The sequence below is a fragment of the Leucopleurus acutus genome (assembly GCF_964270905.1).
Source record: "Leucopleurus acutus genome assembly, chromosome: 1".
Taxonomy (NCBI): Eukaryota; Metazoa; Chordata; class Mammalia; order Artiodactyla; family Delphinidae; genus Leucopleurus; species Leucopleurus acutus.
In genome coordinates this window covers 15177114-15194504 of record NC_139142.1, presented here as the reverse complement: position 1 = coordinate 15194504, position 17391 = coordinate 15177114, and the positions used below count along the sequence as shown (strand labels likewise).

At 44.9% G+C, this 17391-nt stretch overlaps 1 protein-coding gene across 1 annotated transcript in view; it reads right to left on the bottom strand.

Moving 5' to 3' along the window:
• Positions 1 to 17391, bottom strand: part of KCNK10 (potassium two pore domain channel subfamily K member 10) — a 141511-nt gene that overhangs the window by 22574 nt on the left and 101546 nt on the right. The window contains exon 4 of the mRNA XM_082853740.1: positions 15238 to 15398. Coding sequence (XP_082709866.1) covers positions 15238 to 15398 — 161 coding nt within the window. The remainder of the gene's footprint in view (positions 1 to 15237; positions 15399 to 17391) is intronic.

Here is a 17391-nt window from a genome sequence, read left to right as displayed (position 1 = left end):
CAAAGGGCTAAGGACAACTGAGACTTTTTTCAAGAGCAGCAGAGACAAGAAGCAAACGGCGACGTCAGGAAAAGGATGAAAGCCAAAAAGAAAGTGGTAATAACACTGCCAGAGCACCATATGGCACTTAGATGGGACGCATTTGAAATGTTGATATTTGCTTTCTTGTTAGTTTTGGTGCCAACTCTGTTACCGTCCTTGATAAAATTCATTTTGAAAAAACTCACACGGAAGCTTCTGTGTCCTATCCTTAAAATCATACATAAATTCCTTTGCTTTTTTTTTTTTTAACTGCATGCTCTAGAACCCTGTTTCTAATTGTTCAAACTAAAGTGCAAAGCATTGATCAAATCAGGAGGGACTGTCCTGGTGACTGATGCGAGATGCCCATCACATTCATTTGTGCCTATTCAGCAGTGAGACGGAAGCTGGGGGAGGGAGGGAGTGTGGATAGGGAGACAGCCAAATATTAACAATAATAATCTGACATGAGCCCTTCAACCATTCCCCAGGCTCAGGTAGAAATATTGTTGATGCTTTCTACAGTAAAATTCATTTCTGCCAAGGAATGGAAAAAAACTAACCCAAGGGACATTGTTCAGTCTAAGTGGAACCATGGTGGCAAGAACGCAGTATCTAAACACCAGCACGGCAAAACCCGTCTTCCAGGTGGGGGGTCCCTCGTTGATATTTCAGGAGCCATTTATCTTTGGGGAAGAAAGCCTTGGAAGTCTTTGATGCTTTATGAAAAATATGTACAGGTCTGTGTGTTCAAGACCTAGCAAGAGCACATGCAAGCTGAGAGGCAAGCAACATGTAGCTAAAATAAATTCTTTTCGTTCTTCGACTTTCCTTTCTCCAGCATCTATCTATGTGGTGGAATATCATGGACATGTCTGCGTAAGCAGTTGCAGTCAGTGAAATGCAGTCAAGGATGAAATGCACAACCTCCCCGCTTGCTCAGATGGAAAACAGAGCTTCTGGATTCTTCCTCTGCTGAATCACGGCCAGTGCATCTTTTCCTCCCAAGGCAATGACTGACGATTGGAGCTCTATCCCAGGCCCACGCCCTCCTGCCCATGGGATTCCCTCTGTCTGTCACTGCCCTTTTGCCTCCATTTCTCCAGCCCCACCCACCTCCACATCCATTCCAGGAAGGGTAGCACTGAAACCTGCATCAGTAAGCACCTCTTCTTCAGTCGGGTTTGTTGGAGGGGGATGCAGAGCCTACACTCCCTGGGTGTGTGAAAAGGAATCTGGTTCATTTCTCTTTCCTCTCCAACAAATTCACCATCAATACTTATTTACTGAATGCCTCTAAAGCACTTAGCACTGAGCAGGTACCAGAGGGGTACAGAAAAAGAAAGGCAGAGTATCCCTTAGCTTCAGAGCCCTTATGTGTTACTTAAAGAGAACAACCCATTAGCTACACAAAACAGGTCCGTCATTGAAAAAGTGTGTGACGTCAAATACACAAGCTAGAATTCACAAGACCCTCCCCTGGGCTCCTAAGCTAACAATGTGCTTATCATAACAATGAATAACATTTACTGAGTGCTAACTGGATGCCAGGCATTGCTCTCATGCATCAACTAAGTGCCCAAAGAGGTAGCTACTATTTTTTTATCCCCATTTTTCTAGTAAGGAAACTGAGGCACAGCCCAGGGTCACGTGGCTGGTGATCAGGGCTTACGCACTGAGGCCATGTGACTTCTGAGGCCGCCTGCCCCAGCCCTGGTCTCACTATGGACACTGGTCTTCATACATGTCTGTTTTCTCCTTGGAAGAAGGGGCTGTCTTTGTTTATGACCACGCCCCCACCCTGTTGAGAACACAAAAGGCGTTATTTGATAACTGCTTATGAAGTCGACCTGGGGAGAGGTATAAAGGAGCAACCCGAATGGGGAGCTGGGGAGTGAATCATTATGAGGTGAAGAAAGGATTTCAGAGCATCAGCAAGGCCAGGTGGAAACCAGGCAACAACAGCATGTGAGGCCCAGGTTGGCCTGGTGGTGAGCCACCCTCCCTCCTAGCAGCACTGGTGCATGGCCAGAGCTAAGGAAGCAGAGTGGGAATAAGCACAGGGACACAGCTGGAGGTGAGAGCGGAGGAGAGAAGAGAGTTTAAGAGGGAGGCAGGGCCCAAAGCACAGCCTCTCCACTTTGCCCCCCATGGAACAGAATGACAGCCTTGGAGCAGCCCAGATTTCAGAGGACAATCAGGTAGCAGGTTACCAAATGTTGTCTTTGTGGCCTATAAAAGTTGAAGAAAAAACAGAAAAGAAAAGAACAAGTGCTGGTGAAGATGTGGAGAAATTGGAACCCTTGGGCATTGCTGGTGGGAATGTAAAATAGTGCAGTTTCTCAAAAAATAAAACACAGAATTCCCATATGATCCAGCAATCCCATTTCTGGGTATATACCCAAAGGAATTAACGCAGGGACTTGAACAGATACTCGTACATCCATGTTCATGCAGCATTACGCACAATTGCCAAAAGGTGAAGCAACCCAAGTGTCCATCGAGAGACAGATGAATAGATAAACAAAATGTGGTCTATATATATACAGTGGCACACATCAGCCTTGAAAAGGAAGGAGACGCTGACACATGCCACAACATGCATGAATCCTTAAAGACGTTACGTTAAGTGAAAGAGACCAGTCAGGAAAGGAAACGTACTGTATGAGTCCATTTATATGAGTATATTGAGCAGCCAAATTCATAGGGACAGAAAGTAGGATAGAGGTTGCCATGGGCTGGGAGGTTGGAGGGAATGAGGGGTTACTGTTTAATGGGCAGAGGCTTCGGTTCGGGAAGATGAAAAAGTTGTAGAGGTGGATGGTGGCGATGGCGGCGCAGCAATGTGAATGTGCTTAACGCCACTGAGCTGTGCGCTTAAAAATGGTTAACATGGTAAATGTTATGTTATGTGTATTTTACCACAATAGAACAAAACAGACCTAAAGAAAAAGCTGAAGCAGGCTCTAAAGTATCCAGCAAATTCCTGGGGACACCTTAAATGAAGAGACCCTCACTGAAACAGTGACTATGGCCAGGACCAAAATGTTCATTCCCTGGAAACAGTGCTGATTTGAAAAGCCAGGGTTGCCCTGTACTTTTGTAGTCAACTTTTCTGAGTATGGGAATCCCTTTTGAATGTTAAAAAAAATCCTCAATCCCCACACAATAATAGGACGTTTGGTACCCATCGATTGTGCAAACCCATAAAGAAAAAAAAAAGCTACTATGAATCCAGGAATCATATTATTAAATGAACTTAAGTGAATTATTGATGACTACCCCTCTACGTACATTTGGGAAAGGGTAGTAAGTATATAAAGGAGACGTTATTTATTCTATCTACCAGTAATGCTTGATGCACAAAATGATGCTCTAATCCTTTAAAATCGCAGCTCAGGCCCCTGGGGACCCACCACCCACAGGGTGAGAACCACAGCTCTATCCTAACAAGAGCCTAAAACTCAGCAGTAAACTTCCAAGATACAGTGCAAAACCATTAAGTCAAAAATGCTATGAGGCACAAATGCAGCTCTCCTCAGAAAATAAAAAACAAAGCATTTTCTCCCCCAAAATACAAAGTGTAATTCCTCTAACAGGAATGCACGTTTCCTAGGCTCGATCAGTTTGGGCAGCCCTTCCTTACTCAAAGCCATCAGTCTGCTCTGCAGTGTGACCATACCATGCCTACCATGCTGTCACCCCCAAGGGAGCAGCTTCTTTGGGGTCAAAGTTCAGAACACCAGCACACCTCTCAGTAATGATGTAAACACTTCCCCTTTCCTAAAACAAAAAGTTCTAAAGCAACTTGGAATTTATCAATGACCACTGACATACCAGTCATAGACCACATACCCTGCTCCAGATGGGCAGACTCAACGGTTCAACAAGGGCATCTCTCAATTTTTAGGAACCTAATTTGTCGGAAGACATACTAGAGTGTTTTTTACTCATTTGGCTCACAGAAGTAGCATGAGGCTAAGTGTAAAAGAAAAAAAGTTTTTTTAATATTGATAAATGTAATATAAAAAAGGTAGAGAGTTCTATAAAAGGGTAAAGGATTATTATTCTATTGTATGAGTGTCCTCCAAAGGACCCAAACTATCCTGTAAAAACCGGTGATGAAAGGTGAACATGGGAAATCATCCACCTATTAAGCTGGTTTTATGATACTAATAAAAATGTGAGTACTAATAAAATTCTTGGATTAAATTCATAACTCAGAAGTACCTGGAAGTTTTAAAAACAGCTTACCATACATACTAAGGCATCACTGGACTTTCAGTAGTTTCAAAAGGCAAAGCTATAAAATGTTTTCATCAATAAATCCCCTGGGATTCTAGGAAGTGACCAACTCTTCCATGGGCAAGACCTGGCAGGTAAGGAATACCCATATAAACGTTCCAGAGACCTTCCTCATTTGGACGGTAGTTTAGGAAGAGCTTCTTCCACCACTTTCCCTGAGGTTAGGACTGAGTGAAATCCCCAGTGGGAATTAAAATCTTGCTGTTGATGCCCTCAGACTCCAGGTTCTCAAAACTGTTGAGGCAATCTGATGAATCCAGGAAAAGAAGAATGCTTTTGGAAGACAAGACCAGCCGCCTCGGCTCACCAAGAAGCTTGGCTTAGAGCTGTGTGTTCCTCGTATTGTCAACACCGAGTGGGCTGTACACAGTGGAGAAATGAACACAAGAGTGGAGAACACAGTCTGCCTGGCCACCCGCCTCGCAGAGGTGGGCCCAAACCAGTCAGCCATCGAGACAGTACAAGCCCACTTTCACATTATAAGCCCACCCTCACGTTAATCACACAGCAGACACGAGCAAGCGGGCATTTACTGAAGTCCTAGGTTAATCTCCAGGAGAAGAGAACACCAAGAAAAGATGTTTGCCAATGAGGAGCCAGATGAAGGAGCTAGAGCAGGTGCAGAGAGAAGAATCCGAGGCAATGGTCCAATTCAAAGTATCCCTAGATGAGATAAAGCTGGAAAATTAAAACACTTTGGGAGCAGATAAAGACAGGGCCAATATTAGCTTTTTTCTCAACTGGCCATCATTGTCTGTCCTCAGGTCGTACTAAACCTTTCATGAAAGACTCTACTGAACCATCAGATGCTATCCCTACCTTACAAGAGAAAGAAGGAAGGAAGGGTAGTGGAAAAACTAAGTCTGTGCATGCACATTGGGATGGGGCAATCTCGTTTGGAATCTCTGCTGTCACTTAAGGGCTGGGTGACCTTGGATATTTCACAGAACCAGTCCAAGCTTTCCAATCTCATAAAACTAAGAAGGCAAGAATGGGCCTTTGAGAGGGTTGTTGTACAGCTCACTCTAGGGAAGGCCCACAACCCAGTGTCTGACATATAGTAAATCCTCAAACAGATGAGCAACTTATCTCCAGACTTCCATACTGAGTCCCAGAATACTCAGTCTGCCTCAACCAAATCCCACTAGACAAATGACAAACCCAAGTCTCCCTACAAAGATCCCTATGTACAGAAGTTTAGAAGTGAATGCCCATCCTAAAGTAACAATCAGATTCCCAGAAGTTACCTGTGATCAAAGCTGGCCAGAAAGAAAAATAAAGAGTCTCTGTTCAAGCTACCTTAAAATTATTTAAAGGGTAAATGCTATCCAGGCAGTACTTTTTTTTTTTTTTTTTTTTTTTTTTTGTGACACGCGGTCTTCTCACTGTTGTGGCCTCTCCCGTTGTGGAGCACAGGCTCCAGATGCGCAGGCTCAGCGGCCATGGCTCACGGGCCCAGCCGCTCCGCGGCATGTGGGATCCTCCCGGACCGGGGCACGAACCTGTGTCCCCTGCATGGGCAGGTGGACTCTCAACCACTGCGCCACCAGGGAAGCCCCAGGCAGTATTTTAAGTAGTTATATTTTAGGCAGATTTGATAGCCTTGCTGTTTATAGGAAACAGTGAAGATGCATTTTAAAGGCCATTAAAACCTCCCATGGTGGGCTTCCCTGGTGGTGCAGTGGTTAAGAATCTGCCTGCCGATGCAGGGGATACGGGTTCAAGCCCTGGTCCGGGAAGATCCCACATGCTGCGGAGCAACTAAGCCCGTGCGCCACAACTACTGATCCTTGCTCCAGAGCCCGCGAGCCACAACTACTGAAACCCGCGCGCCACAACTACTGGAGCCTACAGCCCGTGCTCTGCAACAAGAGAAGCCACCACAGTGAGAAGCCCAGGCACCATGACAAACAGTAGCCCCTGCTCACTGCCAACTAGAGAAAGCCCACGAGCAGCAACGAAGACCCAAGGCAGCCAAAAATAAATAAATAAAATAAATTTATAAAAAAACAAACAAACAAAAACCTCCCATGGTGATCCCAGATGGCAACAGGAAACACCAAAGGGACACTGGCCAGTTATCAAAGATAGACAAGAACGAGGAAGAATCATATATTAGATTAGTCCCCAGTGGGCCAGCTAGAGAGAGTGCTGAGATGGTATGCCTGCTGAAGAGTAGCAGAACCAACTATCTTTGTGTATATCATCAGAATCAAGTCCCCAGGCATGTTCCCTTATTGGTGAGAAATGATCTTATTCCCAGAGTATAAAATTTCTAAAGCCCTCTTCAAGGACCCATCTGAGAGAAGAGAATTCCGAGTGGGAACGGCACTGGCATTGAAGAACCGGACAGGACCATGGAGGAAGACCCCAGAGCTTGTGTGGAAGATTCAGCCAGGGGACCAGGGTCCGCCCCTTGGGACCTGTGGGGCAATTGATCCCTTAAATCCCAGCAGAGTCATGGTTCTTACCTGGATGATTTTGCCCTCAAGGGGATATTTAGTCATGTCTGGAGATATTTTTGGCTGTCGTACCAGAAGCACTGATGACACTGGCATCTAGTGAATGGAGGCCAGGGAAGCTGCTAAACTTCCTACAATGCACAGGACAGGTCCCACGACAATTATCCAGCCCAAATGTCCATAGAGCTGAGGCCGAGCAAGCCTGCATCAGAGGAAGGGAGAAACGAAGGACCCTCATGGACAAACTGTGTCACGGCCGTGATTAAGAGATGCTGTGTAGACTGTTTTGTGGATGTCACTTATATAGTTTGTCCCAAGTGCACATCTGGGACAATGTTTTTGTTTGTTTTTTTTTGCGGTACGCGGGCCTCTCACTGTTGTGGCCTCTCCCGTTGTGGAGCACAGGCTCCAGACGCGCAGGCTCAGCAGCCATGGCTCACGGGCCCAGCCGCTCTGCGGCATGTGGGATCTTCCCGGACCGGAGCACGAACCCGTGTCCCCTGCATCAGCAGGCGGACTCTCAACCACTGCGCCACCAGGGAAGCCCCTGGGACAATATTCTTAAATTAATTCAGTTATTCTGAACCTGGTTGAGAAAGCTTTAAAAATATTTGCCTTCTGTGCATTTAAAAACAGCTACCTTGCACCCTCTTCTAGCCCATTAGGGGAAGTAAGAAAGCAGTGTTCACATTAAAAACCAGGGTCTTCTCTCTGATCAAAATAAACTCACAATATTCATGTAACATTAGTCCCACTGGGTTATTTCTCAGGCATGTTTAATATGGTACGCACTAGTGGGGGCATGTCATAGAGGCAGAAAGACACACGTACACACACATAAACACATGCAGACCCTTGGGCGCTCTCAGCCCACCATCTGGCCCTCCCCAGCCCCCCACTATTTAGGCAAGATGCTGGTGTGCATAACTAGTACCCCAACGAACTTTTACACTAATACTAGGAATTGGAAATTGTAGTTGAACCCACAGAGCCGAGAATAATACCCAGTTTCGAAAACAAGGGCTTTTATCTTCTTGACATAATAATAATTTTGTTATCCCCGTTGCTGCTGGGGACTAGTTCAAAGACACGCTGTAAGAAACAAGTCTCCTGCCAAGGGTGTTCTTCAAAATCTTTCTTTGACTCAGGCCAGGCACATGGCAGAGGACTCCAGGAGTCCTAGGCTTTCTCCACCAGCCCCTTCCTGCAATCCAAAGTGATCAATTAGCCCACTAATGGAACATCATTACCAGACTGAGATTGTCATCACCCTGTTGTAAGCATTTGGTGGGTTCTAAAGTCCCCAGGTTATCACAGCACCGATAAGCCTAGGGTAACATGTTATTATTTGTCAGCTACACCCAGGCTCCTTTCGTTCCAAAGGCAAATACACATTTCTGCTGTATCCTTGGGAGGGAGGCCAAAGAAGAAAAAAAGTGTCCCTTGGTTTTAGAGATAATATCAGAAAGCCTGCTGATCAGCCAGATAAAAAAAAGGCAGCTGCTTCCTACCAGAGGCCAAAGTCCAGCTCAGAGCAAGAAAATGGGATCCAGTCCAAAATCTGACCAGGTTTCCTACAGTATCCTATCAAGTGACAGTCGGCCCAGCCCAGCAAAAGAGCCAGCCCATACCAGGGGAAGAAGAGGCTGCCCACTTCCAAAATCTGCTTTGGGGGCTTCCCTGGTGGCACAGTGGTTAAGAATCCACCTGCCAACGCAGGGATATGGGTTCAAGCCCTGGTCCGGGAAGATTCCACATGCCGTGGAGCAACTAAGCATGTGCGTCACAACTACTGAGCCTGCGTTCTAGAGCCCGCGAGCCACAACTACTGAACCCGTGTTTCACAACTACTGAAGCCCGTGTGCCTAGAGCCCATGCTCTGCAACAAGAGAAGCCACTGCAGTGAGAAGCCTGCGCACCACAACGAAGAGTAGCCCCCGCTCGCTGCAGCTAGAGAAAGCCCGCGCGCAGCAACAAAGGCCCAACAGAGCCAAAAATAAATAAATAAAATAAATTAATTTAAAAAAAAAATCTGCTTTGGAACCCAAGTAATCCCTGCTCAATCCCAAGTAATTATCCTTCCTTGCTAACTGCCCAGATTTCCTGCTGGAAACCTAGGAAGAATTATTTTTACTTTATGTTATATAAATAATTATAAATTATCCCAAGTCCAGGCTCACTCACTCAACTCACTGTGTGGTTTTAGGCAAGTCACAACAAATCAGGGGCTCCACTTTTGTTGGATGCTATACGAGTTTCACTGGAGACGTGTTCCCCAAAGAGTGATCCATGGGCCACCTGTATCTAAATTCTAGGGACGCTTGTCACCCTAGAGCGGAGCCAACAGGTAGTCCCAGGGAATCTGCACATGACGTTACTAGTACTCACCTATTTTCCCATCCCCGCCCCCCTTCCTGGAGATCAAACAATGCATTCCAGGCCCTCTTTGCAGTTGGATAGAGCAGTGTGACTTGTTCAGGCCAGTGGGTTGTGACTGGAGGAAGAGCCATGCCATGCCTGACTCTCTTCCCCTAAAAAACCCTAAAGTCTGGAGAATTGCCCAGGCAGCAGCAGACCTGGGGGACGGGGGTGAGTAAGCTGGTGGTTTGTTAGGTATCGTATAAGTTAGCCTCTCGTCAGTCAAGGATCCCAAAGGCCACCGAATTTATCGATACGTAAGGGGGAGAGAGAGCGGCATCGCTGTGAGTGGTCCGTGTGGCTAGCAGTTGAATGACACTCGTGGCAGATGCTGTCATTTGCTTACCCCAACTTCTCCTTTGCTCCCAGAATTCTAACTTTGTTCATCACAGCCGGAGATGAAACACGACTCCTCTGTGCCTTGGGGTTCTGAAACTTTAGCAGGCATCAGAATCACCTGGAAAGCTTGGCAGACACAGATTGCTGGGCCCCAACTTCTCTAAGAATTTCCATGTCTAACAAGTTCCCAGAGGATGCTACTAATGCTGCTGGTCCAGGGACCACACGCTGAGAACCAATGGTCTAAGTCAATCCACCCCATTCTCCTTTGTCAGTGACTCACCTTCCTAAGCTCCCTTGCAGGTAGGAATGGTCATGCGACCCACTTCCGGCCAATGAGACAGAAGAGGAAGTCTGCAGGGAAAATTTGGGGCAAGACTTTTCTCCCATAAAAGGAGCCCTTTTTGTCTTACCTTAAATGTGGTTGAGTAATCAGAGAAAATCAAATACTATATGATATCACTTATATGTGGAATCTAAAAACTACAACAAACTAGTGAATATAACAAAAAAGAAGCAGACTCACAGATATAGAGAACAAATTAGTGGTTACCAGTGGGAAGAGGGGGGGGGAGGGGGGGATTAAGAGGTACAAACTATCATGTATAAAATATATAAGCTACAAGGATATAATTGTACAATACAGGGAATATAGCCAATATTTTATTTTAACTATAAATGGAGTATAACCTTTAAAAATTGTGAATCACTGTATCGTACACTATATTGTAACCTACAGTATTGTATATCAACTATACCTCAATATAAATAAATCATTTTTTTAAATGTGGTTGAGTGAAAACATGCTATTTGGTCCTGAGGCAGCCGTCTTGCAAACAAGGTGGTCACAAGCCTGAAGACGCAAAGCTAGCGTGCCAAGGACAGCAGAGCAGAAGGAGAACAAACCTGGGTGTACGCGTGGGATGTTGTGATTGAGAACAAGAAATATGTATTTGGTCTTGGTCTTTCCTGGCACAGGGCTCCTAAAACCCTTGGAATTTCCTGGGATGAGAGCCATAGGGGTTCTTTTGTTATGTTAATGAGGTAGCTTTGGGATCACCTAAAGATGGGGGTTGGTTACCAGGGAAACCAACCAGGAATAGAGGGCTGGAACTTTCAGTCCCCCCCCCACCCCACCTCCAACCCCCAATTTCCCAGGAGAGGAGAGGAGCTGGAAGTTGACTTGATCACCAATGGCCAACGATTGAATCAATCATGCCCTGTGTGATGAAACCTCCATAAAAACTCAAAAAGGAGGAGATTCAGGGAGCGTCCAGGTTGGTGAACAGGCCCCAAATGCCCTGGGGACAGAAGCTCCATGGTTTTTGGACCTCTCCCTGTGTATCTCTTCATCTCACTTTTGATTCATATCTTTAAATATCCTTTGTGATAAACCAGTAATCTAGTGAATAAGCTGGTTTCCTGAGTTCTGTAAGCCACGCTAACAAATTAATTGAACCCAGGGAAGGAAGATGCTGTGGGAACCTCTGATTTTTAGCCATTCATCAGAAGCATGGGTAACAAGCTGAACTTGCAATTGGCATCTAAAGGGGAGGGCAGGCTTGTAGGACTGAGCCCTTAACCTGTGGGATCTGATGCTAATTCCAGACAGATAGTGTCAGAATTGAGTTGAACCGTAGGACACCCAGCTGGTGCCAGAGAATTACTTGGTGGTGTGCGGAAAAATCCACACATTGGAATTGGCACCAGAATCCTTAACTTGTCACTGGGAAACTGATGCACCAGACCGGAAACAATCTTCCTCTAGCCTTCCTGCTATGCGAGATAAGTAAGTGTCAAATTCTTCATCCACTGTAAACCGACGTTGGGGGCAATGTCCATTTTCACGTTCCATGTAGAAGGACTCCAGCTAGAGTAACACTCCCTATCTCTACCCCCGCTGCTGAGCCAGACAGTGGCTCACCCAGTGGACTCAGCAGAAGGGACTGAGCTCCCTCGGCTCAGCCTCTTTCATCTCTTGTTTGAAACCATCTGCTGCGGAGAGCTGCACTGTTTCGCTCTCTATGATGTAGTAAGGTCAGTGGAGCAGACCCTGCCCTCACTGAGGAGGCCTGTGCTACCAACGACCAAGATGGAGTGGGAGGCAGATTTTCTAAAATGACCAGAGAGGATGCCCCACCCTAATCCCCAGAACCTGTGATATGATGAGCGATTACTCCCATGACTCTGTTATGTTATAGGGCACAGTTCACTTAAAGATAGGGAGATTGTCCACGTGGGTCTGATCTAATCACATGAGCCCTTAAAAGCATAGGGCTTTCTCCAGATGACGGGAGAGCGCAGAGGGGAAGTCATAGAGATAGAAGAAGGGTTCCATGCTGGTTCTGAAGATGGAGGCCAAGGAATGCAGGCAACCTCAAAGGTAAGAATGGCTCCCACCTGACAACCAGCAAGGAAACAGGACTCTCAGTCCTACAACCACAGGGAACTATCCTTTGCCAAGACCTGAATGAGTGTGGAAGCAGATTCTTCCCCAGATCCAGAGCCCAGCCAAGCCTGCCCAGACGTCTCACCTACACAACTATGACATAATAAACGAGTGTTGCTTTAAGCATCTACATTTGTACTAATTTGTTACACAGCAATAGAAAACTAATACTGCAGGGAAATTCTTCTAATTCAGGGTGAAAATGGTTAGTAAGTCCTTTTGGCATCAAAGCTAAAGCTACATTCTCTGATGAGCTTATCAGCAATAAAGCTGCCCTTTTAATCTCCATCTGACTCCTGTGTCTATTTCTCAATTAGTTCTGAACTCCAGAGGGGAAAAAAGAGTTTTCATTTATTCACCCCATAAAAACCCCAACAGTCGGGTATTCAGGAATGCTTTTGGCATTTCTATATAATACAATAAGTCTCCACAATTCTTTAAAATGAGGCTCAGACCTGGAATGGTATAGAAGAAACCAAATCATATCACCTCAGAATATAGGCACCTAGATTTTATATTCTATCTTTACTCCACTAAAAATCCTGTCCGTCCTAGAGCTGAGAGAAAACACACCAGATGAATGGAAAGCCTTAATCAGTGAGCAGGTAAATAAATAAATAAACCTTCCTCGTGGGAACTAAAACTTCACAACCCCAAGCTTTGTTGATTTGTACAATTTTCAGTTCTCAAATAATCACCTAAGGGTAACGGGCCTTTTAGATGTAGTTTAAATGAAAAGCAAAAAGCTTTGAGATTTTCCACCAAAACTGCATGCAGCAAGCAAACTGCTGCAGAATCAGTTGTTTGTAGTTTCCGGAAGTGCACCCGTGTTCCTCCTGGAACTCAGACACCCCTTCCACAGCCCCCTCCAAATGTTGTGCAAACGCATACATCGTGTGCGGCCAACTCGGTAATATACCACCGCTCCTTCCCAAAAGACTCCCAGTCTTTGATGGCACTGCAAGGACCTGAGTGGGCCATCAGCATAGAAATGAAACATGAGGGGCTTCCCTGGTGGTCCAGTGGTAAAGAATCCGCCTTGCAATGCAGGGGACACCCGTTCGATCCCTGGTCGGGGAACTAAGATCCCACATGCCACGGGGCAACTAAGCCCATGCACCACAACTAGAGAGCCCTCGTGCCGCAAACTACAAAGCGCAGGTGCTCTTGGAACCCACAGCACAACTAGAGAGAAGCCCGCACGCCACAAGGAAGAGCCCGCACACTGCAACGGAAGATCCCGCGTGCCTCAGCGAAGATCCCGCGTGCCTCAACTAAGACCTGACGCAGCCAAAAATAAATAAAATAAATAAATAAATAATAAATCTTAAAAAAAAAAAAATGAAACGAGATTTTGAAGGCTCTGTCCCAGAGTCCTGTGAATGATCCATTTGAGAGGCATCTTTAAGGGGAAGAACAGTTCTCTGTACTTGCAGTCGAAAATTCGTATGGGAACTAAGTCCCCAGTTTCGGTAGCAGATGACATTAAATGATTGCAACCTCTTCCCTCATTTAGAATACAGTGACCAAATTTTATTTTTGCTAAAGGGGGATTTCAAAAGTCTGTTAGTCCGATCCTTTCTTTCTACAAATAAACTCAGATCTAGAGAAGCTATATAAAAATAGAAATTCCAGATCAGTCATTTCTCCATTTGACTCCTGTTCTTCAGAGTGTTTAATCCGCCAGATTCATTTTTCTCTAAATCAGAAGCCAAGAGGCCACGGCTAAAAGGGTACCTCTGAGAAGTTCAAAACTGCTCTTGGAGACAAGGTTGCCACATCTGGTTTAGGGAGATGAGCATCTGAGAAGCACAGAAGCTGAGCACTGATGGTTTCCATGGTGACCAAGGGGCCCAGGTGCATGTTCTAATGAGGCCAGCCAGCATTTTGGGGCAAAGACTGTAGAACATTCCAGGAAAACCCCCATGTCACCGAGCGACTCATGAAATTTGAATGGGTGGCTAGCCTGCCAACAAGTGCTTCTTTCAGGAGACAGACACACAGCAACACTGAACTCTGTGTCTGGCCCTGTACCAAGCTCTTTTCCATACATTATTTCATTTAATCATCACCCAGACCTTAAATTCAAATTCCATCCCATTTTGCTGATGAGTAAACTGAGGCAGCTTACCCAAGATCACTGAGCTTATAGAAGATGGCTCTAAGCCAGCTCTAGTGCCTTATTCCTCCACTCAACTCTACCAGAATTTCTGAAACTGGTAGCTCTCGAGGGGAGAGCTACCTTGCATTCTTCTAAAGAGAAGTTTATGTCATGATTTCTTGTCTCAGAGGGGAAAACAAGCGCAGCCTTAGAACTTACCACTGATCTATCTTTGCCCATCATTGCCAGATTCTGAAAGAGATCTCAAATTATCATTTTCAAATATGAAGTCATCATAAGAAATAATTCCCTGAAGAAGGTTCGAAAGACTTGAGAATTATGTCAAAACTGAGAAAGAGAGCAGAAATGACCTAACACCTAAGTAAAACTAATGTTCTGTTAAACTATGTGAACAGGTGTGAGCTAAAGGGCTTTGGAAACCCCAGTCCAATCACCTCTACTCCACATGCCTGTCACTGATGCCAGGAATGCCATCTGTAGAAAATAAATTCCTTGAGTTGAGATTTTTGTCCCTTGTTTAAAGGTGAGTATTCTCAAGAGGAAAAACCTAATTAAGGCAATAGCAATCATCAACACCTTAGTATGAATTAGTATGTTAGTGTACTACTGCTGATGGAGCGCTCAGCAGTGGGAGGAGAGGGGGGGCCATGAAGAGACAGACACATAGCACAGAGCAATGTCTAGAAGATGCAGGCTTCTGGAAGAGGTCTTAGAAGCCAGGACCAGCCTGAAGATGCTGTGCTTGGAAATAAAGTGAAGGAGCTCCAATAACAAAATGGATGGATTTATAATTCTCTACTTTATTGCCAACACACTAAGGAACCCATCTTCCACCTTTCATAAGAAATTGCGTATGCCTCACCTCTTCAGAAAATCTGTATTGGCAAATCTATACTTAACCCTCTTGTGTTGTGATTCCAGGAAGACCGACAAGAGACAAGAGTTTAGGCACAGTACCTGTGACTACCACGGGCCAAAAATAAAAATACGACCATAACATTGAACTATTCCATTAAAAGTGATAATGATACAAGAACACCCTGGTAATTCCTTCTGGATCCTGTCAGGCTAAAGCCAACTGGATCACAGAGGTTAGGGTTTAAATAGATGGCAGTACTCACTCGAAAGACCTTCTCCACTCTTGCAATGCTCTTCCCAAAAATGGTTCCCAGTTGGTCTCCAATTCCAGCCAATAAGAAACCAAAAAGTGGAATTCCAAAGATGGCATATAAAATGCAAAAGATTTTGCCTCCTTCAGTGCTTGGAGCAATATTCCCATACCCTGGTGAGAAATATTAAAAAGAGAGAGGGAGAATGGTGAGGCGCCAGAGAAATTACAGCACTGAATGAAAGAATCCGGACTTCTTAAAGGGTTTCTCCATTCCCCCCCCACCCCTCCACTGCATGAGTTTTAGGAGCAGAACTTCATTTCCAAGGCCCTATAAAATTCAGAACATTGTTCCATTGCTTCTCTTCCTTCTCTCCCTGTAAATACTTTCAAAAGGACCCAGGTTTCCAGGATCTTATTGTGTTTCATTAGATGACATTTTAGGAAATCTATGGTCACCCAGAATTGCATTTCTGACGGGAAATGGTACAACCCATTTCAGAAACATCACATATCTAGGATGTGTCTGGTTTAGGGACGCTGAACACCTGAGAAGGGTTCAGCATTGCCTTTTTTAGATTTAAAAACAGCTTCTCCCTTACAGCCTCATCCCATGGCCATCCCCTCCACCTGACAGGCTGTGGGTGTCTCCAGCATTTGCCTTCTTAGGGTGATGGGTGTTCCACATTAAGGAGGATGTGTGGTCTAGTACAAATTCAGAAAGGACCCATGGATCGTACAGCCCTACCCTGGGAAAACAGTGAAGAGTGGAGGAGGGAAGACTTTGTGCTCTTACTCACGCTGACAGTGATGGTTAGCTCTGTCCGGATCTCTTTTTCTCTTTCCTGGGAACTCCGTATCAACTGAGCCCTGCCTCTCCTCCCACCAACTTCCTTTTTTTTTTTTTTTTTTAACATCTTTATTGGAGTATAATTGCTTTACAATGGTGTGTTAGTTTCTGCTTTATAACAAAGTGAATCAGTTATACATATACATATATCCCCATATCTCCTCCCTCTTGTGTCTCCCGCCCACCCTCCCTATCCCACCCCTCTAGGTGGTCACAAAGCACAGAGCTGATCTCCCTGTGCTATGCGGCTGCTTCCCACTAGCTATCTGTTTTACGTTTGGTAGTGTATATATGTCCATGCCACTCTCTCACTTTGTCCCAGCTTACCCTTCCCCCTCCCTATATCCTCAAGTCCATTCTGTAGTAGGTCTGCGTCTTTATTCCCATCTTGCCCCTAGGTTCTTCATGACCATTTTTTTTTTTTTAGATTCCATATATATGTGTTAGCATATGGTATTTGTTTTTATCTTTCTGACTTACTTCACTCTGTATGACAGACTCTAGGTCCATCCACCTCACTACAAATAACTCAATTTCTTTTCCTTTTATGACTGAGTAATATTCCATTGTATATATGTGCCACACCTTCTTTATCCATTCATCTATCTATGGACACTTAGGTTGCTTCCATGTCCTGGCTATTGTAAATAGAGCTGCAGTGAACATTGTGGTATGTGACTCTTTTTGAATTATGGTTTTCTCAGGGTATATGCCCAGTAGTGCGATTGCTGGGTCGTATGGTATTTCTCTTTTTAGTTTTTTAAGGAACCTCCATACTGTTCTCCATAGTGGCTGTATCAATTTACATTCCCACCAACAGTGCAAGAGGGTTCCCTTTTATCCACACCCTCTCCAGCATTTATTGTTTGTAGATTTTTTGACGATGGCCATCCTGACCAGGGTGGATGATATCCCACCCACTTCTTGCACCAAGGATTATCAGGTGCTAAATAAATGTTTGTTGGTAGAATGGATGTTTAAATACAAAAGAATCCTTTTATAGCCAGGTCTATTCATGTGTTATGTCAAATAGTGCTTTGAAAACACCAACACCTGCGTTCTCAAGAGTTCTGCAATTACGTAGGTAACTCACGTCTAGTGAGCATTCGGCTTACTCTGTATGACGGGACTGAAGAAAGTGGTGCTGGAAGAAAAAGGCTTATAGCATTAGCACAAATTACACAGAGATGAGACTCTAAATTACTTGTTACTCACTTTCATGCCAATGAATCTTGCAACATTATGCTAACTAGTGTCTAGATAGTCACCTAACTATTCTCCCATATAGGGCAACTCCTGTGGAGCCTATTTCTAAAC